General features: G+C 43.4%; 1 protein-coding gene across 2 annotated transcripts in view; it reads left to right on the forward strand.

Moving 5' to 3' along the window:
• The window catches only part of SLN (sarcolipin), a 72158-nt gene extending 51412 nt beyond the window's left edge, over positions 1-20746 (forward strand). Inside the window, exons 1-2 of one of the 2 annotated variants that reach the window (XM_088522365.1) lie at positions 18818-18900; positions 20079-20746. In XM_088522365.1, the coding sequence (XP_088378491.1) occupies positions 20185-20280 (96 nt within the window). In that variant the 5' untranslated portion in view covers positions 18818-18900; positions 20079-20184 and the 3' untranslated portion in view covers positions 20281-20746. Of the gene's footprint in view, positions 1-18817; positions 18901-20078 lie in introns of those variants that run through there. The other variant, XM_088522366.1, reaches the window with a different exon arrangement.
• Positions 20747-24061: the final 3315 nt, after the last annotated feature.

A 24061-nucleotide genomic window follows, 5' to 3' on the forward strand; every position in this document is an offset into this window, starting at 1 on the left:
CAGAGGTTATGTTGTTAACCATGGTCATTCCAGTCAATTAAAGGAGTTGGGGGCAAATCCCTCATGGACCTTCATGATTCATATCTGGACCTCCTTAGTTCCTTGCTAGGAACATGTTGCTCCATGGCTGTGATCTTCTTGCACTCAGGAAGCCAGTTCACACTGGAATGAAAGTTTCTGTTTATAACAGGCAGCAGCAGTGTCCTTTCTAGTACTCAGTATCTGAAAATGTTTATTGCTTCTGGTTCTTCTCCAGCTTAAGCACAGCAAGGAAACAACCTACTTGCTCCTCTGGGCTAAGGCAACCACAAATTTGAATGTCTTTGCCTGTTCAGGTCCATTTTCTATTTAGCTCCACCCAAGACTGAAGCAGCTGGCCTGTGAATGCTAGCTATCTCAACTCATGCTTAAGAAAACCTGCCTCAGCTCCTCTGCACACTCAGGACTTTTTCCTCATCTTTTCTGGCCTCTCAAAGACTTCACAAAAGCTCTCCAAACCCTCTGCACCGCCAAGTCTTGCTAGGCTGGAGATGAGCTGCTGTTGTCTACCCATAAGTTTAAGTTGTATAGAGAGAGGAGCAAAGAAAATGCCATGCTGGTTTCTGTATATATCTTTTTTATCTTCTTTCTTCTGGAAATGTCCAGGAAGAAATGAGGCCCAGGGCCACAGTTTCACGGCCTGTGAATAATTTACAGCAAATAGCTTTCCAGTGTGCCATTTGTTAGATGGAAAAACTATAGCTTGGTCTTTAGTGGTGCTCAGACACTTTGAAATTCAAAGACCTTTACTGTATAAAAAGTAATTAAATGATAGGGGTTTGAATGGGGAAAATGTGCTTTGTTTCCATAGAAGCAGTCACAAGGTTTCTTCCTTCTTTTTTTTTTTTTCTAATAAAAAACTACCATCCTGTTTCAAAGATTTTTATTCAAATGAGATGAGTAAACCTGAAAATGTGGGGCTTTTGGTGATTTTTTTTTGTGATAACTTGGCCTGTAGGTCCCTCCAGCTTTTTCAAGCATGTATGAGGTACAAGGGGTGAACAGAGTAAGTTTTGCTTGAGGTGAAGAGCATGGTGGAAAAGTCTCAGTGGATTTCTGGAGGTTTAAATCAGGCCGTAGGGGGAGGTTATTTTGCTAGTTATCCTGTTCCTCCCTGAGCACACTGCAAGTACAATTTGCAGTAAACATTAACTACTTCTCTACTGAAATGTTCACATTTTCCCAGGACAATATTATAGGAAAAATAAAAAGTGGTACAATACTTACTGAACAGCTGAATTTATGTAAACATTTATCACCTCAGTGAGTAGTTCCTGTGAAAGGCACTAAGCAATAAACTGTAAAATAATCTGGCCCAGCCCTAACAAAAGGGAGGAAGGAGAAGAGGCATTTTAAAATCTCACTTAAGGCGTTGGTGATTTTCTGCAAGGCTTCTTAACTCTAATGATTCATAAGGAAAATAAACAGTGTTAAAAAATAGGTCTTACAAAAAGTTTGGAGGAAATATCCTAATGGATAGTAGTGCTTTTCATCCTCAGTTCAGCCATTCAGTGTTTCTGACATATTCTGGTAGCAGAGATGATACAGACCGAGGCAATCTCTGATACAACATAGTCAAGCACACTACTTCAGTGTAGCTACTGTGAAGGGGCTTTGGGGTGACAAGCTGAGGACACTCACCTGCTTGCACTGAGGTTCTGGGGTGGAAGTTAGGCTGCCCCTGAGGTGCAGTATCTGCATGCCTTCCAGTACAGATTTATATCTATAGAACGCTGCTCTCTTTCATAAAGACTTGCAATTATGACAGGAGTTATGAATGCTCTGTCTCCTTTATTAGTGCAGCTGCACTGCAGGCTGGGAAACACAAGATTCCCATAGACAGACTACCTGAAGTTGCCTAGCTGCATTTTTCCCTTTTATGTCACCATGAAATCATATTGTAGTCTCTTCGGGCACTTTACAAATCTCTAAATCCTTTGGCAGCCCTGATTTGTCACAGCTCGTGCCATTCCCATAGGAACATACCACACTGCCATCAACCCCATGGAGGCCCCAAGCATCAGGTGTTGCAAGAGCCTGGATTAGAGGTTATGCAGAACACAGAAAAAAAAGTATGCAGAGAACCTTGCTGTTAAGCAGACAGCTGTGAGACCTTGCGGGGTCCCATTCACAGTCTGTTTCTCAGGGGCACTGCAACAACGTCTGAATTACTAGACAGCTTCATCCCTCAGGGTGATGTCTCCATAGCGTGAACACTGGCACCAGTGTGATGCTACTGTCTGTTCTCAGCCCAGCTGTGCTATTTGCTCCATAGAGATTCCTCAGGGCATCTGCCTCACTGTGGTTTCTGTGGCCCCATGATGGAGAATTATGCAGTGTAAGTAAGTGGTGCATATGTATTCCTAGGACAGTGCCAGGAACCACTGAGAAAATGGTGAAAAGGAGGGAGAAAAATAAACTCTTTCATTTGTTAGCTGGCATGGGTTTGTGGAGGTTTTTGACTGCAGTGTGGGAAGGTAACTGGCATTGGAGAGGGTAGGTGCATGTGTAAAGTGGAGCTCCGGGCAACCAGGTTTTGCTGGCTAGCCACCTGGCAGGTGGAGGAGCTGGCACCAGCCTGCAGAGTGCCCAGGAGGGCAGCGCTGGCTGCGAGGATGCTGGAGCTGCAAGACGCGCTGGGTGCGAGTGCCCTTCTCCGGTTGCCCTAGGACTAGGCCATGAGTGTCTCTCCTGCCAATGCCAGGAACAGATGTTAAGTATTCACATGGGCTTCTGGAGGGACCCTAGCCCACCTTGGAACTGCTCTTCAGGTTCAGATGGGTGTATGAAGCTTCACCCAAACCAGTGGGAGACAAATACTGGTTCTGTGCATTGACCCTTCACTCTAGCGAGGCCCTGGTCTGGTCTCAAGACTCAATGGAGGGGTGCAAGAAGGGGCACAGAGGTAATAGTGCACTGGGAAAGTGGGAAGCAGGGGAAATGGTGCCCCTTCATGACTGGTTCGTGACGTAGCTGTTTCCATAGGGTCCTTCACTGTAGCCCAGGGTCTGCACTTACTGCTGGTGGTGATTCTGTGTCCGAATAGTGCTTGACAAGGACTTCTTGACTATGTGCCCAAGAACTACAAATCATAACGGCAGAAGAATGCAGCGTTCTTTCCTTCATAGTTTTCCTTTGCCACAGGATTATGACCTTCAGTTCTTCAAGTGCTTCATTAATCCCAGGAGGTGACATCGTATTAAACATCCTTATCACGTTCCAGAAATTTATTTTTCAAATATTTCATGCACTGTAAATTGAACAGCTGTTCCCTTGTGGCACTGTTAATAGCATAGACCACTGCGCTGGGATTCCCATTTTTCCGGTCTAACACCATGGCTGCCTTAACCCTGCCTGACTCACAATCAATATGCAGAAGCTGCTGCTGTTCTCTGAAGTACAATTTTATACTTTGTTTTGTATCTCAGGCCTCAAGCATGCAAAGAAAGGTTCATACAGTTTTCTCATACCCTGAGGAGGAGATTTTGGGAGCTGGGTAGAGAACAGGAATATTCCGTGAACAGGTGGCAATATATCCCATGTTGTACAGTTGTTTTCATCTCAGCTTTGGACACAGTGGTAGGGCTCAGTGTTAAGGGGAAGGATGTCATGTTCTCACTGAAGAAGAGCCTGACTGAGCCAAACAAAGAATGAGGGAATGACTGCCTACGGAGAGGCTGACCCAAGCTGGACAGCCCAGCATGATGTTAGTCCTATAAGGCTATGTTATAATTACTGAATTAAGGTGGTCAAGGACAGCTCTTTGCCTGGACAACCTGCCGTGCATGCAGCTGAACTCTCGTCCCTCTTGCAATGAGGGGATCCCATCCAAACTGCCCATCACATTACCCCCAAACTACGCATGAGCACTGCCTGAGGGAGCATTTGCGGGCCTTGGAGTGACACATACCGGACTTTGTTTTGTTTACCGCAACAGATGTGTCCTGGTTGGGAGCACGGATGCATGCAGCATCCTTATGGCAGCAGGGAAATCCACAGGGCCCCCTGGGGCAGCAGGGTCACCCACACTCCTGCGTGGTTGAGGGCCTTGCTGAGAAGAGAAGGCGCAGCAGAGATCAGCCTCATAAATGTGTGGGCAGGGGAATCCTGTCCTGCTTTTGTTACTGGAGAATTGGCTCAGCTAAAGTTTCAGTGAGGCTGTAAACAAGGATTTGCACCTAGTCATGTGGGAAAATGAAGGTCAGATGTGGTAAGCAACGCTTTGTACTAGTGATACTAAGATCGAGCTGACATTGCCAAACATATGCTATGTGATTAAGATTTTCTGTCAAAGAAATTGGCATAACAGCTGGGTTTATCAGTCTAAAATGCTTGGCCCATGACAGTCAGAGAGACTGTCTCCTACAGAAGATACTATTGATTTTATGTAGAGTCCAGTGGGACTTGGATTGAGTAACATAACACATCTTCTCCCTTGCTTGCCATGTCCTGTGCAGCCCAGTAGCCTAGCATGTGCATTTGAAATTTCTGAATGAAACACAAAAGGAAGAAAAAAACATAGAGCAGATTACAGACCTGATGGGCCTAGTCGTGAAAACGAACTTTCTTATTTCAAGAGAAACTTCCCTCCTTTATGGAGGTAGGACTTCTCAGTGTACGCTGAAGAAGCTGGAGACAGTTGACTGTAGTTTGCATCTCCGTCGTGTGCTCGGAAAGCCAGTCGGATACCATCCCCTGCCTGGCTTCTGGGATGTGTGTCTTGGATGAGAAATGCAGTGCTGCAGTTGAAACACAGATCCAAGATTAGATTTGTAGGTGGGATCAGTCATATTTCTTACTCAGATTACTGTTGTTCTATGCTGATGACAAGCCTGGGGCTACTGCAGTGCCAAAGGCATTTATAAAATTCATAGCCTGAACCATAAAGATAACCTGGCTCTGAAGCAATTGTTGATAGAATAAAGGACAGAGGAGTCTAGTGAGGGAAGGAAAGCATCTGAAATAACCCTGATTTTAAAAATGATCTCTGAAGACTCTGATGGGTTTTTTTCTCTTTCTTTTACTTGACCATTAAAACTGTAATAATCTGAGTTACTTTTGAAGAAGGGATTTTGAAGCTGCATGGTAACCTTGGTAAAAAACAATTACTTATACAATCATATCTCTGTTTATAATTTTCTGGCGATGCCTGAATCACATATATTTCCCTGCCAATTCCAAACCAGCTCGCACTTGCTTAGCTAGTGTAGTATGACAAGAACAATACTATTCCTGGTGAGACATAACAGTGAATCCCATTTAGATACCTTATTGTAACATAGATGATATTGCTGACGAAGTTAAAACACACAACGGGATCATTTCTCATCAAAAATATTTGTGGCTGGATATGGTGAGCTGTATTCTCTGCATCTGTCTCAAGTTATATTCACCTCTATCCTTCCTGTTTCTTGGACGTGATCCCTGAGTGCTACTGACCTCTTGGTGAGAACTTTGGACCAAACACCATTTTCAAATACCACTGTGACTTGCTGGTCACCAGCTTCCTGTACTTGACTTGACTGCTTGACCACTTCTTCTTTGCAACAAGGCTTGGTGCATTCTCTCTGTCAGGGCACTGTCAGGACAAGACCTTCTTATTCTTCCAAGTCAGATGCCTTGGCAAAACAAGCCCCATCATGCTGCCAGTGGGAGCAAGCAGGCAGATCTCAGATCCTGCTCCCTCCTCCCATGCACCCACATACACACATACGCACAAACATTTCTCCATTGCTCCTTGGCTGACATTTCTGTTGTACCTCCCCCTCTCAGGCAGGTCATACACAAGCCACATGCTGGCAAACCTCAGGAAATAACTGGCACAGACACATCATTTCTTATTACAAGGAGAACTGCACATAGGAAATAGCATGAGCTAGCAAGGTTCCTGTGTCCTTATTCCCCAGGTAATCATTAAACAAGCATCAACACCTGCTAGAGTGTCAGGGGTAGTAAAACTGAACTTTAGCTCAAGATAATGAAGCAACATATCCCTGATGTTTTCTGGGATAACAGGTTTCTTGTTTGATCTAGCACAGATTGCTGCTTCTAAGAGAGTAGTAGGCTCCACAGGAACGAAGCAGAGAGTCAAAGTGTGCTGGGCCAACAGCTCCTGCTGGAGGAAGAGGTGTTTGTGCTAGCCAGGGTTGGTGCAAGGCAATGTCACGTCACCCAACATGACTGGTTTACTAGGTGCAAAGAAGTTACTAAGTCCTATGGGCAAAGTACAACTTTTGTTAATAGGATCAGGCCAAGCCCAAGGAGTGTGTCAACTTGCTTGCATGCCTTCTCTGTCAGGGAAAAGTTATGATGGAGTAAGAATTCATGCATCTGTACAGCCAGAGCTGATATCAGGGAAGTGTCTTTGATCCACAGTACAAGGTACCTCTTCTGGTAAATGAAGAGCTAAAAGAGACTTGAGAGAGGGGCATATGACAGAGAGATGCATTCAACCAGTGTTTTCAACACAGTCTTTGCAAGTGAAGTATCTCATAACTTTAAATGCATTCGTCTCTCCTAGGCAGTTAATTTTCTTCCTGAGGATTGATGTCACTATTTAGGTGTTCGTTGCCCAGTTCTCAAGGTCAAAGTGCTTCAAAATGAAATTATGGGAGCAGATAATGGCCAGCCCCAAAGGACCAATGCAACCAACAATCTTCCAACATTAATGGCGCTCTCATTTCCTCTGTGAATTCATCACAAAACTTCAGGACCTTCCTTCTACCATTCTGAGTTTACTGCTTAACTGGTGGGCTGCCCACATGGGTGGCCTGACCTGCCACCAGTCACAAGTCTCCTTACACACCTAAGGATATCTGTGCATACAGTGCCACAGTAAAAGGTCACAGCAACTCTGCATCCTCCTTTCACTTGGTTTGTGAGCATTCAAGGGAAAAATAGCAGTGTGGCCAATTTTGTCTATGGTATCTGTTCCACCGACTGGAAGTGCAATGCTCGGTACAGAGAACCTGCATATACCAGATGCTGATGGGAATGGACCTTTCTCAGCCCCCCACCACACACAGGTCATGCCACTGCTGGTATGGTCTGCAGATAGCACCTTGGGCATGGAGACATTTTTGTGGGATCTGGCCTTATCATGTCACACAGTTGTTTCTGGGTGTGGGTACTTTACAGAAATGCTGAACAAGGCTTCTCTTTAGGAAGGCTGTACAGCCACTGGCACAGTGCAAAATGGCTGGCACTTCACAGTGTACTGGGAGGCCTCACAGGGCCAAGGACCTGGCACCCGCTGCCACAAACACTTAATTCACATGCTGCTGATTCAGCTGTGCACTGAGGCACATTTGGTCCTAGTAGTTGCCTAATTAAGCCTCTGGAGGGTAAAAACTGATAGTTTCCTATTTCAGAGAAGGGAAAGAACGATAGTACGTTTGCAGAAGATATGATGCTTTGAAGGAAAGGTACGATAACGGAGCGGGGAATGGGTGCTGCTGTTTTATTCCTTAGCCATATCACACTGTGGTTGGCAGGTGTAAACACAGGTGTCTGTGTACTGCTCACTCACTGTTATCTGTCTGCTGTTGTATACCCTCAGGTGATGAAATCCCATCTGCTCATACTGAGATGTGTTAACTGATTTTGTAGGAAGCAGATAGTTGATTAAACTGTTTATCATTGACACACAAAATATGATTACTGAGATGAGAAGGGGGCAAGGAATATTTATCAAAAGATAAAAGCTTTATCTTCCAGCTGTTACTACCTAGTGTTAGGACTTTTCTCCCTTCCTATATGCTACTAGCCAGTAGTCCTGTTAAAAATTGTTGTTAATTTTTGACATTCATCCAGCAAAGAGTCCAATAAATCATATGCCTAGTAAAACATTTTGAGTGAAAAACCTCTAAATTGCTGATTACGATGTGGATGTTGTCCAGGCAGAAAGTTAAAAACAAAAAACAAAAAAAAACAAACAAAAAAACCCCAAAAAAACACTGCAGGGGCCCAGACTAAGGATTTTGTTTTGAGCTGTTCTATGATTTGTTCAAAACTCTTTTCTCTGGGGTTAGACAGTCCCTAAATCTCAGTTGCGTTAACAATAGTCTGAAGTTAGAATCTGGGCCCTGTAGAGGAAGTAGTTTACTGGATTGTCTAGAATATTTATGCCTGACTTTTTTTCATTTACTCTGTAATAGTAGTAGTCTGCATAAAGAAAGAAAGAATAGAATTTCTTTTCAATAGTTACATACAAACACTCCAGTTTGCATTGTTTTAGGCCAAATTTCTTGTCAGATTTGATTCTGTCCACTCAAGTTAAATGGCTGATGTGATTAGAAAGTCACCAGAGACCTCCTGACTCTCTTTGGTTGTTTATAAATGTTTCAAAGATGGAAGGGTGAATCGCTGCTGAGCAGAGATCTGCTCCCGCTGTCCCTTCTTGTCAAATCACTCCAAGCCATACCAGCAGTTTGTCCTAAAGAACATGAAAGGGTGCCACCACATATTTAGAGATCAGTCCTGCCTCAAATAAAACCTGTAGCAAGATTCCTATTGAATTCGATGAGAGAAGGTTGAGACCATTCATGGGCCAAGAAAACCGAAGTAAAAGGAAAGTTTATCAGAATATGGCTCCTTAAATCAAGGTCATGTTTGCTATTGTAGTTCATATTTACTCGGGAATCAGGCATTTATTTGGGTTGCTATGGTTACTTGTTACTGTTATGCAAAGAGAAATCCAATTCAGCCTATCAGGAATGCTGCATATGGGACATTTAAAAGATGAATACCGTGTGTGCCAAATTAATCATGACAGAGCTCCACTGATGGCCTCCGAACCATAAAAACGATACTGTTTAGTATTGAACGGTGCTTCTCACTTGGTTTTGGGTCAAAGAATAATATGTTTTAAGATGAGGATGTTGATTACACTCACTGGTGTGACACTAATTCATGCCAGCCTTGTATTTGGCTCAATAAATAAAAGAGAAATGTAACTATCAGCATGTTTCTGCTGAAATTCTTTATGAGGGTGATGATCCAGCAGAAATATATTCTAGGCACCAGTTAGTGTCACCTCACCTATTCATTACTTCTCTTTCCATTTGAAATGAACACCTGAGTCTTGCAGAACCATTAGGCCTTCTAGCTTCTAGCACCAGCCCCAGAAACTCAAAACTATTGTAAAAAACTGCTCAATCACACCTCACACTGATGCAGTGATGTAGAGATAAGCTTCCTTTTTGTTTAAATTCAAGTCTATTCCTAGTTCTGGTACAGACAGACAACTCAGTGTGGTTCCCTCTCTACCAGTCATGCGCTGGGCAGAGCACTTCTCCCTCCACATCCTATCTGCAGACCACCATGTTGCCTTGTGTTGGTTCCTAGCTAGTAATAGTCTGCTCTCTGTCCCACTCCAAGCTTTTACTTCGTAGAAATTGGAGAAGCACTTGTTATCCCTCCTATTCTTTTTTGATTTATATTATTATTTTTTCCTCAGATGGGCTATAAACTGTGGGTTCCAGTAAGCAGATTTTGTTCCCATGCTGCTTTGACAGCCCCTAAAGAAGGGCACTCCTTCTTCCCATGGTCTCAAGGTTAGGGAGCTTTTCATCTGCATAAACTGGCCACTGTTGACTAGATACCTCCTGATGGTCTTTTAGCCAAAGGGAGATCTCCCACTGTGGAACTGGTGTTTTTTGTTTGTTTGTTTTTTATTTTGCACTCTCTGCACCATTCTGTTGGAGTTCTTTGTTCTTGTGTGGGAATGGTAGGAAACTAAAACTAATGCTAACTGGCAGAGCATCACTCAGAACCTGCTGTTTATTTGGCTGCCTGAAGAGGTTTGGGGGACCTCGTTTGGCCAGGATTTAGCCAGAATTGCAGACATTCTGCTTCTTTGACTTAAGTGAGGGATATCAAAGAAGGCAAATTTCCTAAGAAAGAGTGGCCATACCTCCACCCCTTTTGGACTGTGCATGCACAATCCCATTCCCCTGCAGCACTTTCTTCATAGAGTGTGTCTTCCAGGACATTCCATCTCTCTGGCTAGGTCTTCCTAGCCAGCCACACCACTGGGAATGGCTCACAGGTCTCTATCACCACCCCAGCTTTGCTACAGGTGGGTAACACTGCTTTCTTGAAATGTCTCACAGACTCCATGACATTCGTGTTTATTCAAATATGGAGTAGCCTCTTGCACAGAGAAGGGGAAAGTTCTGCCTCACGTACACCACACCAGGCATGCACGCAAGTGCTTACTGCAGCCTAAGTAAGTGCAGCATAAGCAGTCACTGAACCAGCAATGTGCCCTTGCGGCAAAGAAGGCCAATGGGTCCTGACTGCATCAGGAGGAGCGTTGCCAGCAGCTGGAGTGAGGGGATCCTGCCCCTCTGCTCAGCTCTGGTGAGGCTGCACCTGGAGTATTGGGTGCAGTTCTGGGCTCCCCAGGACAAGAGGGATGTGGAGATCCTAGAGAGGGTCCAGTATAGAGCCACGAAGATGATGAAGGGACTGGAGCATCTATCTTATGAGGAAAGACTAAGCGAGCTGGGCCTGTTCAACTTGGAGAAGAGAAGATCGAGAGGGGATCTTATCAATATGTACGAGTACTTGAGGAGAGAATGTTGGGAGGATGGGGCCAAACTCTTCTCGGTGTTGGACAGCATAAGTGACAGCACAAGAGGGAATAGGTATAAATTAAAACACAGGAAATTCCATCTCCATATGAGGAAGAACTTCTTTCCTGTGAGGGTGACAGAGTCTGGAGAGGTTATGGAGTCTCCTTCGTTGGAGATCTTCCAAACCCATCTGTGCCACGTGCTCTAGGTGTCCCTGCTGGAGCAGGGGGGCTGGACTAGATGATCTCTAGAGGTCCCTTCCAACCTCAACCCTGCTGTGATTCTGTGATTCTGTGACTTGCATGGTGTCACATAGCAAAGCTCAAAGCATTCAAAAATGGGTTTATATGCCCATATCCCTATGGACTGTGTAGGCTGAATGTACCAGCGTCTGTTGGCACAACAGCTGGTGGCTACCTAGTAACCCAAGGCAGACCTTCCGTGCAGTGGGCATCTACAGGCTGCCTTATAAATGACTCTGGAGATTTAATAACTCACACGACAGCTGTATGAGTTAGGGCTGAACACTTTTCACATAGCAGTAGTGCTGATATGTTTGTTCATGGAGATAAAAATTGTATTTCTACATGGTGCCAGGACATAGTTAATTAAAGACTCACCTCTTTTCATGTAAGAGAACTAAATCTGCTCTCAGGCTATGGGCATGCAGATTCCTCACTCCCGGATAAAGAAAGGGGAGAAGCTGCTGGACACCAGCGGCTTCTCATGTCCAAACGCCTACTCAGAAATAAGGTCAAAGTAACTTACCACTTTTTCATAGCGATAAGCACCCTTCAATCTGTTTATACAGCCAGTTACTAGGATGCAGCCAACAGGTGGTGAGCTGATGGCCTCTCTTGCTTCAGGTTTCTCTCCTGTTGCAGGATATTTGGAAATATTGCTGGAGACTTTCAACACACCAGTCGTTGCAATGGCATCGATCAGTCTTGATGTAAGAGCACTGAACTGTTTCATATGAAGCATTTCCTTAATGCTATGCAATAAGAAGTGATAGGGAAAGACCTATTTATCAGTATATCAGGCACAGGAGACCGTCAACAAATTTTAAGGAAGCACTCTGGTGTAAACAGGGTACAGAGCTCACTGAAAAGAATGGACAGGCTTTGGCCATTTTCAAAGAGCTTTTATTGAAGGCAAATTCTAAAACATTGCTGGCTACCAGACCACTGGCATGTTTGTGAAACCCCGGGTTGCATCAGCCTAGCAGGATAGGAAGGGCTGACATTAGGGGTGTTTTCTTAATTCCACATTCCACTAGCAACACTCTAAATCTCCCACCCCCAAACCCTAGAAGCAGTCCCTCTGGGAAGACCGTGAGGGTCTGGGAAAAGACAGCTGCGCATTGCTGCCTCTGTCTGCAGCCCTGCTCTGCCAGTATGTCCTTTCCACCACCTGCAAGCAGAGTTCAATTCAAGAAAGAAGATTGTATTTCAGATTTTAATGCCTTTTTCTTTCGTCTCAGCTTCTGCTATCAGTCCTGATTACATATTTTTTTGGCTAGACCGCAGAGTTGATATTCCATTTTTCAGTTCAACAAATGCTGACTAGATTTTTTTCCTCTGTTCCCTTAGCATCTCAGGTATATGTGAGTCAAAGTCTGTTGGTTTAAGCACAAAATCCAGGAATGACATCCACGGCAACGAGGAACTGACATGGCAAAGAGCTCTGAAGGCTCTGCCTCTGAAGAGGTGCCCATGACAGGAGCCCAGTCTCAGGTATCACGCACTTGACTGCCTTGTCTGTCTAAACTGCAGCTCTGGCCAAAGGCACATTTTAAGTTCTAGCAGTGTGGAAGAGTGTGGACAGAGTAATCTACATCTCCACGACCTTGTCCCTGATTGCGGAAATTAGCTTTTGATAAAATTAAGCTCAAAAGCCTCTCCATGGCTTCAGCCAATACTGCCTGGACAAGGGTGTGCAGTGAGAGCATATCATATAGTGTAGCCCTGAATTCCCTATTAGCTTTTAACTGTCCTCCAGGAGAAATTCATTAAATTCAAGGCCTGATGTTTAGCATTGCAGGGATGAATTGCCTTTCAGTATTTTTCTTCAAAGTGCAATGAAAGGTAGACTCTGTGTCCTAGACTTCAGTTCTATTCAGAATAAGCTAGAGCATGTTCAAGATGGGATGTAAAATTCATCCATCGTGACTAAGCCTAAGCTCTCAACAGCATTTCTAGATTATTTCTCCTAATTACATTTAATCCCCTAAATGCTATTCACTGGCTTGATTTTCCTTGAGGTGACTGGGTCACTGCTGTTGCAGATGAATCAATGTTTTCTTCACTCTTGACCTGACATTTAAATTAGTTTGAAGACAGCCAGCTATGAAAGACTGAAATTAGGATCTCTGTCTGCTCTATCCCTCCCGCCCTCTCTCTCATATGTAGTGCCTTAGAAACAATTTTGTGTCTTCTTTCCCCATGATATTAAGGGTTCCATGTAATCTTTCCTGAGTCAGAAGTACTCAACCAGTGTAACTGCATTAACGTGCTGATTTGTAGTTGGGCTCATAGTATTGCAGCTTCTGTTCAATTGGAAATAGCGGAGAGAAATAATGGAGGAGTATTTTCTGTCTCAAGAGTTACTGAAGTCTAAAACCAAAAGAGCTAAAAGAAAAATAATAAAACAATCCTAACAAAATATAGTTTTAAAAGTATAAAAAATGAATTAAATTGTCAGAGAAAAAGAGTCAATAAACTTGCAGTAATAATAAATGTGTATGTGACCCAGCTGTTGTTCTTCTCTGAAACATCTTATTATCCTGAATGATTCTGGTTATATTCCCTCTCAGTGACTATGAAAGTTTAAAAGATAAATACCTTCCCAAGCAGTACTTTACCTGTTTCTCCCCAAGAACTGGTGTGTGTTTGAAGTTGAACAAGATGAATGCCACATTTCAGACACTAGAAAGTAGCAATGATTCCCTTCCTGTCACCTGTTCCCTATTGTGTTCCATGAGAATTGACCTTGCTGACTTTAGTCAGCAAGAAGCAGAGCTAAACATAAGTGAAAGCTTGTAAGGAAAAGCACTGTGATCATTAAGATTTGAAAGTCTAATCCACCAATATCTTCAGTGATGTCTAGGAGAGGATTGGTAAGCAGCAAAAAACAACAGTTGTGGGCAAGATGCTCTATGTAGAGTGTCCACAGACAAAATGTAAATCCTCAAGAACTTCACTCTACTGACAACTCAACCTGCAGATGCTTATTATCCAAAGCTGCCTAAATTTCTCAGTGCTGAAGCTTCCAGTCAGCTCTGCCTTGTGGCTGCTATGCCATCCTTTGCCCAACTGGCCTGTGGGACTCCCTTTGCTGAGGACAGAACTGAATACAGATCTTCATCTCCTATGTGTTGTCCACCTGCTGAGTAAATGGTGATGGAGTTTGCTGTGGTTGAACGGAACAATGGCTGTGATACCTGAGGATTTATTCGAAGCATCTGCAGCTGGTAAATGCTTTTGTAACTGAGTAATCTCATTATCTAACAATTTATCCTTTACTTCTGCTGATCCTTGCCTGCTCTGGGATATGTTTTATGCTTCAGTAAGCCTAAAAGCAGATCCTGATGCTAATGTAAATGCCATACAGGCATGTAAAGCTTTCCTGATCTGCTTCACCAGGAACTTTGTATGGAAACAATACATGACATCTCTGTCCTGGAACACACTGAACTGTCCTTGGAGGATGAAAAGCCTCACATTGAGAAAGGAAACCTCAATTTAGCACTTTAAATAAATGTTTAGAAGACTTAACAAAAAGAGAGGCCTAAAAACACCTGTATTTAATTAGACTGAGATGTCTCCCTGCAGTCCCAAGAAAGGTACTGTGTTCCCAAACAATGGTAACATTTAAGACTTCTTGAACCTACAGTTTTTCTATTAGCCAACCCAAGCAGCTGCCTCAGCCCACGGCTGTTATGGATTCAATTCTGGAATAGCTCAGGTACGTTCATCTGCCTAAGCACATACCTCTGCCATTTAGCCAGATCCATATCTCTTAAACACCCCAGCCTCCCTTCAGAGTTGGTCAGTAGAATCTATGAAGATGGGTAGATGATATGCATGTTCAAACTGCCTGCTTTTCCTTCATGAACTCTATGAAGGGAGCCTGTGTTCACTATTTCTGTGGGTGGTTCTGTGCTGCAGAACCCCATGGAGATGCAGGTCTCATACCTTCCTGTACACTGTGATGGAATCCTGCTGACAATGTTTTGAATTCGATCAAAAGACTAAGAAAAAGATGATGCAATGTCCAGGTTCCTTGATGCCGTGTTCAAACTCCTTCATATATCTCCTCCCAGTAGCTTTTAGGTGAGTGATAGTTTCAATTTACTACTGTAAATCAGCAGGTTTACAGATCTATAGCATATCTGCTGAGCAGTCTTAAATGGTGACTGTTCTCTCTTCCCATGGTAAGGTGTCATAGTTGCATATGAAATGCTGTAATTACAAGTAGAGTGTGTTGCTGCAAGCTTGGTTGTTTCCTACAAAATAATACATCAGTGTTGTAAGTGGATCTTCTGAGAATATTCGTCATTATGGCAGAGAATAGGTGCCAATTTAAAAATGAGCCAATTATTAATGAATTAAAAAAAAATTTGTACTTGATGAGAAAGCTGGTGAGGAAAGGAAGAATGTAGGTAATCTGCTCTGATTATGTAAGAAGAGCTTTGAAAGATTGCACGCTGCTTGATTAGTAGGCTAGGAAGAACTTGAGTAGTCAGAGCAACTTTAAATATAGACTAGAGCCTTAAGTTTGAGTATGTGAGGCATGGAGAGGGAGATTTGGCACAGGGCAGGTGAAAGCTGAGAACATCCAGATCTGTCAAAAAAGAAAGAAAAATTGAAGTGCCATCAAGAAAAATATTGAGCACAGTATCTAAGCCTTTAGGCTATCATTTAAAGTAAAACGGTTCGGCTTATCCTCTTCTTTCTCTTCTTCCATCTTTGCTAAACCAGTATTAAATCACTTGGTTAAATAAATCGTCCTTTTAAAGACCTTGCTTTTACAGTGTTTGGACTTTGTTTGTAAACAGCCAGGGTACACTTTGTTGGGATGTCTAGAAGTTGCAGCCTCTGTCAATTGCAGTCTCTAATATATGGAAGTCAAACATGGATTGGATTTCCAGGTAAAGTCTAGACACTTTCCACAGCTATATTCCTAGCTGCTGTTTAGTGTAATGTCTTTTTTTCCCAAGACTTCATGTATATATATGGGAACATCTTGTCAGGTGGCATCACAAATAACTGTAACGTAGTAATCTGGCTCTTCTAAAGTTACTGTGGACTAGTTCTCTCAACCAGAAAGTGTTTCTGAGCTAGCTGGATCTCCGTTCTAGCAAAAGAACTGCCTTCCAATTTCTCAATCAAGGAAAGTTAAGACGTTCTCTGCTATGTAGAATATTTGAATTTGCCATTTTATTTTTTCAGCACTAAACATACGTAGAGTGCTGTGCAGAGGAGCCCATCTATGGGCAGTTCCCCTGGTGTAGAGCTCTTTGCAGTACGAGCTATTAGAGCTGCAGAAATAGACCTTTATATTTAATTTGAAGGAACAACCCGACAGCTTGTGCAATGAAAGAGGCATAAGACCAACCTCGTCTAGTCCCAAACTATGTGTTCCAATAGGCTGAATCCTAGAAGTTTGAGGATATCCAGGGAAGGATCATGTTATATTTGCTCTACTTCTATGTGCTTTCTCCAAATTTCTCTACCAGCCAGTAACTTAGGTTAGATGGACCTTTGATGTGGTCCGCTTAGGATCTTACATACTCTCGTGTGGTCTCCTGTAACATCCTCAGTGCCACTAATCACAGAAAGGTCTAAGCCTGCAGAGGCAAAGGAAGGATACGCAGGAGTTCGGGTGTTTATTACATGCCTTGGTTGATGACATTTATTGTGCTATTTCAGGAGCACTTTGAAGAAGGGAAGTTTTCTAGGTGTCATGGGTGAGGTCCAGGAAGGCAGACGTGTGCTGAAAGAGCACAGGAAGGGCTGTCAAGGTGGAAAAACAAATACCTGCCTGGTGGCCAGGGCTGAGGTGTTGCAGCTAAAGAAAAACCTTTCTGTTTGTCTGCCAGTCTGTATCTTTGTTGTGTTTTATTTTGTTTTGTTTCCTTTTCTGTTGGCAGAAATTAAAAAAAGCTCCAAATCTCCAAACTTCATAGCCTAAGGGGAACTTTTAGGCACTCATGTGCAACATTTAATTAAGATCGTGATGCTCAAATGTTTTACCTTTATTCCGATGGCTATTTATATGATTCAAGGTGAAATGAAATAGACGTCGCCTTAAAAATCAAGAGATTTCTGCTCCAGAGCATGTGACAGGGAAGGGCATAGTGCAGGTCACAGTTAGATACACACCCAGCTGCCCTCAGGATGAGGGCAGGTGGTTGAATGCAGGTTTCTCCAAACCCCAGGTCTCCGTATGAGAAGGGGATGTGGTATCTCAGCTTGTCAAAGTCTGCGTGGCTGCAGGACCCTGCAACCTGCTTAGGCGTCTAAATCCCTGGATGAGCTGGAGGTCAAACCTTGGCCCTTTCCTCTGTACTCTTCAGGAGAGGACTCCTCATCAGCCTGTTGGCTTTTGTGAACTTGCTGCTTGCGCATCTAAGAGCTCATCTGCAAGGAAGTTCTTAAGCCAATGAAAGTGAAGATTAGTGGTCCCCTCCTACATCTAATGACTGTGTGGGGAGGCTATTTATGGAGATCATCCAGCAAAACCCAGACACCCCTTCCCTCCACCCCCTTGGGAACCCATCCAGCTGTTTTTTGTTTTGTTTTCCATGGGGTTGGTTTCCAGTCAGCCCGGCTCGCTTGCATGGCATGGTTACAGGGGTTTCCATGCTGGTGCAAAGGGAAGGCTGATCCTGGGAACCTCGTGGAGATGGACTTGGGCAGCAAGCTTGGGTATTGCGAACCATACTACAGCACAGTTCACCTGAATGTGAATATACGAAAGGCATCAGACTCAATAAATAATTTGCATATTATATATCAGGTAGTATTTGCCTGTGAGAATAAGGGCCAGTTCTGTGGGGACCTTTATGCACTTAAACCTCATCAGGATCCTCGTGTTCGTGTGCCATGTTCCAGAAGTGGCTACTCTAACTTCAGTGGAAATAAATACTCGTTCCTTTGAAGTGCAGGTTATGAGCCCCCAACCAAGAGGATGACGTGCGAGCTGAGTGTCTGCAGCACAGGGCTGGCAGCATCTGGTCCTGCTTCAGTCTAGCCTGCTCTGCTGATGTCCTCTTTCAGAAGTATTTATTTAAAGGGGGGGAAAAAAACACCCCACCCTGTGAATTCCTTTAGTTCATGTGCATAATGAGTTTCAGCAGTGCCTTGGACAAAGATAAGATTATGTAGGGATTATAGTTATCTGGGCCTCAGAGCCGTGTGCTTTCTGGGAAGAAATGCTGCAGGGTGGCAGAAATATTTATCTGCTCAGGCATTTGGAGCATTAATACTCAGAACACTGAAAATAAATGAAGGAGAAGGGAGGTTAGTTAGTGGCTCTTTAAGGCAATGGACTGTGGTTTCTAAAACCCCTAGCCCCAAATTTATCTCTCTTGTGAATCTTCCTGTGTTGCATTAATCTGTGTATAAATGCAAAAAAAGAAAAAAAAAAAAAAAGGTTTTTGCTCCTGTTTTTGAAATGTCTCTGAACATGAGAAGCTGCGGAGGCTGCAGGACAGCAACAGCTGTACAGCTCTCGCAGCGCTAGCATGACAGCCACGGCCTCGGCCGCGGGGACCTGTCTTCAGGGATCCCGGGAGCTGCATGTGCTGCGTCGCGTGGCCCTTCTTTCCTTTTCTTTGGTTGTCCCTTTCCTTTTCTTTTCTTTGGCCCACATTAACAAGAAGTTAAATTAGAGCATGGAAACACAAACTGGCCAAAGGAAATTCCCTATTAAACCCCAATGACTCCGAAGGGTTGTACATAACCCTGCCCTTAGTACAGCACACAGTAAGAAGAAATAAAACTACAGTAAATAAATAAGCCCTTGGTCCCCTGTGCATAAAGAGCCTTAGCTGAATCCTGCAGCCCACATTCGGCCTTTTAAAATATTTGGGGTGTGATGTCAGCATCTCGGGTGCCAACACACTTGTTGCTCTCCTCCCTCAGACTACTTTAGTTCCCACACCGGGACGAGGCATCCAGATCGTGTGGGACAGAGCCAGAGGCTGAGAAGGAAATAATATCTGCATTGCCCCGCAGTCCTGGAGGCAGGACCACCGTGCTCTGTTTACCTTCTTAAGGTAAAAAAAATTTGTCTTACTTATTAGGTCAGATTTACTCTTGCCCATGGAAATAGGAAGCTGACAAAACAGCATGGGAATGGAGGAATTTTGTTAAGTGTAAGTACCAGCCTTTTAATATTTAATCTGCAGACTAAAGCAGTTTCTATTTAAACTCTGTCTTCAATCTGGTACAGTCCCAAAGCTTCTCTGTTTTCACCATAGACGTTACATACTAATCTAACATCTCCTTTAAGATTTAGTTTGTGTGATTGAAACTCTGTGTTTGTCTAGAACTTTTTCTTCATCTGTTTAAAGATTTTAATTTTATTTATACAGTGTTCAGATGGGATTAGTGGTGTGTTATTCTTGATAAAGTATCCTCTGCCTGAATCCAAAGAATATTCAAAAATCTAAACTTGTAATAAAATAATCAGTCACCATAGCCAACAGAAAACTCCGTGAATTTAACTTGAATGGGATTCATGAAGTAATTGAACTATGTTGCTCGAAATTGCAAGAAAGCCAGAAGATATTTGAGAAAAGTCTATTTAATTTGGAGGATTAACTCATGACATTTGTGAAGCTTTTCAGAAATGAATATGTTGCACCTTAGGGTCTCCTAGCAGTAACTTAACTAACTCTCCTAGATTTTGGGCTGTATCATCAGTTCACTGTTTTCTCTCCTAAGCTTTATAAGAGAGGCTGAAATTTGAAATCTTTTAAACTGTAGTATTTTGTAAATAGCAAAAAATACTTAAGAAAAGATGGGAAAGTGGGATAAAAATTGTATAAATTGTTGGACAGTGATCGGTTTCCACCTACTTCAAAAATAAGAATGCACAAACAAATATGGGAGTTTTAGGAACTAGGAGTAGCAATACCTACGCAATGTGTATCAGTTCAAAGCAATCAGTGGGATCTGGGCATTCTGTATTTTAAAAAGCTCGTGCAAAGCAGAGATAATTTCCAAGGCCTGCTCACCCTGCGAGATGTATTTTGGGGTGACACTGAGAATGCTACTTGTCAGGGGGTGGAAATCAAAGAAGGTGATAAGCTGCTGGAGCTAGCTTTTGCTATCCACAGTGCCTACTAAGTTTTAGCAACAAAAACATTTATTTATACCCATAAAAATAGCCCTGCTGAACATATCCACTTCATTTATCAGTTCTTCACATATTTTTATTTTTCCTTCAAAGAGCTTGTGACCTGAAGGCTGAGCTCAAGGACACTCCCAGAGAAGTCACTGAAGTTTTCCCATTGCTTCACCTGCTGCCCTCTGCTCTGCCCTGGTTATCCCCCCAAATGGAGCGATCCACACGGGAACTCTTCCTGAACTTCATGATTGTCCTGCTTACGGTGTTACTCATGTGGCTCTTTGTGAAGTCTTATCTGGAATGAAAGACAATCAGAAACTCTCGGAGCCGATTTAAGTATGTCTCTGCAGACATAAGTAACATCCTCAGCACACTTCTGAGTAGCTCTCAGGCAATTGAGGATGACATGATTTTTTTTTACTCTTGAATTTCTGTTGCCTGTGCTGATGTTTGTAATGGGTCTATGATGGTGTAATTATTTTATTCTGCAGTGATCCAGCTGTAAAGTGTAAAATGCAAGATCGTTAGACTCTGTTACATGTAGCTGTCTCCTCCAGCAGTTGTTGGGAAGGTTGTAACCCCTCTGTCCACAATGTCTATTTGTTTGGCATCCGTGTTATATTTTCAAGAGTATAAAACTGTAATATGCATTGGAAATGTCATTATTAACCAGCATAAAAAGCACAAACCTGCTTAGCAGAAAGAAATGTGAAACCTTTATTTTCACTTGCTCTTCTTTCACTTAAATAAAAAAGAACATGTGAAACCCAGCTTTGTAGTGTTTCTTAGCCTCCCTCCAGCCCCATTACTGCTCACTGAAAGACCTGGTGATGACTGCTGTAGGTTGGGTCATAAAAGTCTGGCATTTATATTTGTATTGCACTTTTATTTGTACTTAAAAACAAAACAAAATTGCAGCATAAGAGTGGAAATGCTGCAGGCTTATTAATATATATGCACAAGAATGAGCAGATTCCAGCTGTTCCTGTAACCTTTATGGCATGAGTTAATTACACTGCTAGTGTTATGAACGTCGTTGTCACAGAGTAGCTCCGTCTCACAGCTGGAATTGCCACATAACTGCCTTTTTCTGAAGCTGGATTTTGGACTGGGGTTCCCAACCTGTTTTAAGTAGACCTAAGCTTGGAGCGGTACCGGGGAGCCGCGGCCTGGGGCAGCTGCAGGCACCACGGCCCTGCCGAGGTCTGTCAGGGGCCGTGGGCCAACAGCATCCACATGAGGACTGATGTGCAGCAGAGCTGTCCCAGCGGGGCCTGCTGAGCTTCCAGGCAGGCGCGTGTCCGGCTTAACGCTGCAGAGCCGTCACCTGCTAGGGAAGCCTTCAGCCAGCGCAAGGAGCACAACACACTGCGGTGCCCATGCCTGGGGACTCGGCAATTAGGCTACTCCTAGGATCTGCTCGTATGTGAGCTTCATGGGCTCAGAGAATGTGCGTATCCTCACTGCTAATGCAGGTCTCCTTCCCCTCCAGGTCCCCGCAAGGAACGCCCCCTGGAAAGGGAAAGCCCTCACCCACATTTGCATGTGTGCTACTCAAGGCAATCCTTGGGGTTGTATGTGGGCTGGTAGCAGCCTGGGCACAGGACTGTACCTTCAGGACAGAAAGCAAATGTTGTGGTAGCACCTTTATTTGAATGTATGTGTGGCTTCGGGGTTGTTGGTAAATTATCCTCTGCCCTGTTTTTATTTTCCAACCTTGTTTGTGATCACCCCCGTTCCCTTTTTCAATGCTTTTTTTCAAAGCTAAATGGACAGTTACCACTAATAAATTCTCCCAGGCAGGAAAACCTGACTGTAGAGCAAGGCTTGATAAAAATTGACTTTTGTTTACTCTTGGCTATGACTGATCAAACCTTGCAGTAACATTGCCAGGGATGACAAATTTGCTCAGAGAAAAGTGAGACATTTAAATGAATGTTTGCCAACAGCCTTCCCTGTGATCCACCTTGCACCAGGTGCTGCTATAATTTCATTAATTTACACAATCAGTTTGTGTGCATAGGGCTTCACTGAAGCATGTGGCAGAGACTGGAGAAGGACATGCAAAATCTATTTTTAAATATGGTGAATACTTGATAATTCAGTATGAAAGTTTCTCATCTTTCACATGCTGCGACTCTCTAATCCAGCTGAACACTGTGTCTTCATCCAATATTATTAGATCTTCACTGTGGCTTAAAAATATCATTTCAGACTTGTGGGTGCATCACAGCCTCCCCTGGCGACCTATCTGCCATGCACCCACTCTGCCTCTCCTGGTGCTCGCTGTGCCCCGGCGGGGAGGGATGGGGCTTTTCTGAGGTCTACAGACCGTATGGCCGATCTCCAGAGAGACGACTTAACGAGCAAATCAACACATTTGGGCTCTCCACAGGCTACTGATGAAAAGGAGAGAGGTGACGACTGCACTGTCTAAAACACCAGTAGTGCGGACAGTCTAGAGCTGTTTCAAGGTGATCCTAGCAATTTTGGGGTACAATGAGAAACTGTCAGTGAGAGTCTGGAGCATCCAAGACCATCTGTCTCTCTGAGAATAGGCAGATATCTAACTTTATCATAATATTGCTAAGCTTGAGTACCCAAACAAGTTGTTTTAAATGAGAAAACTAGCCTAAGTAAGTAAGTCATTCTTTTCTCAAGCATCAATAGATTTTTTAGCAGATTTTGAGTAAGAAAAGTTAGGTCTATCCAGAACTGAGGTACTTTTGCTTTTAGTTCAAACAATGTAAGTTGCCTTAGACAGAAAAAAGGCAAGTGAATTTTCAGCATGAATGCCAGAGGCGCTGAGGTAGGAGCACACACTGGCAGCAAAGAGCACCAGCCGAGCACACACATACAGGCCGGTTTTCCCAGCTTGGAGGCCATGGATGTAGGTCCTTGGTATAAGTGAATTTCAACTCTCTCTGTCAGCATCCTCCTTGCCAAAGAGGCCATGGAGGGAAGGTAGCTCTCTGTGACTTGACGACTTGTATTACCAGCTTGTGCCAGCCCTTTGCAGTGTAGGAGATGGAGCAGAAGGGGACTTCTAGGCTAGCACTGATTTGTCTTTAGTTTTTTGGTGGAATTACTTGAGACAAAAATATTATTAATATTAAACTTAGGAATAAGTAGCTGAGTCAACTCCTCTAGCAGCCCTGCTGGCTGCAGACCTGGTTGTTTGGGTATTGCAGCCTGCCCAGAGCTGGGGCATCCCACAGCTTTCCAGGAAATTCATCTTACCATCTCCTGCTACCTAGTGCTGCCTATTGGAGTCACCTAGAGCAGCTGCTGTGGCAGATCTGCTCCTTCTCTAGCTAAAGAGAACTAAACTTCTTCTCACCTTTCTCACTGATCTACTGGTCTTTGCAGACGAAAGGGCACCACAGCAACACAGATTATCCCAAGGAGAAGGTTCTTCTGTCTTATCTTAAAGGCTCTGAGTTAAAATGTTGTCATGCATTTTTTTTTAAAAAAGTAGATGTTTTAAGCTCCAGATTTCTTTCCCATCTTACTGACCTTATCACTTTGTGAGTGTTGCTTTATGAGAAGTAGTTATTATGCAAACTCTCTTCTATGTATGGAAGTATTTTTGTTTTATATATACAAATATGTGCAGAAACACACACACACACACATAAGTTTACATCAACTTAGGAAAGTTGATACAGGTATATGAACACATACATTCCAGAATATACACACTTATAAATGTTGAGCATTTGGCCTGCTGTGTGTTTTACACGTGGTGTGCACCTGACCAGATAGCAGTATCATTCTGCTCAGAGAAGGTTGAGCAGGTGACGTAGCTTTCCTCTCCTTTCCCATTCACTTTGTTAGAATAAGTGCTCTGTATAGTACTGGAACTGGAACAGCTGAATACAAGCAAAACTGTGATTGCCCAGAACATTGAACTGACCTGAAAAGGCATTTTTTTTCTGGTATCTAAATTTAGATAATTAGCCTCACCCAGAACCAGCAGTTCCTTGAAGCTCTTTCCATTCAATTTATTAGGCTTTGGATCATACCTTAGCGACCTAATTTTAGACATTCAGATTTCAAAAGCTTGGCTCTAGGCCTGATGATTC

Source organism: Tinamus guttatus, unplaced genomic scaffold, assembly GCF_059628265.1.
Source record: "Tinamus guttatus ecotype Peru unplaced genomic scaffold, ASM5962826v1 Tinamus_guttatus_pri_ptg000150l, whole genome shotgun sequence".
In the NCBI taxonomy this organism is placed as follows: domain Eukaryota; kingdom Metazoa; phylum Chordata; class Aves; order Tinamiformes; family Tinamidae; genus Tinamus; species Tinamus guttatus.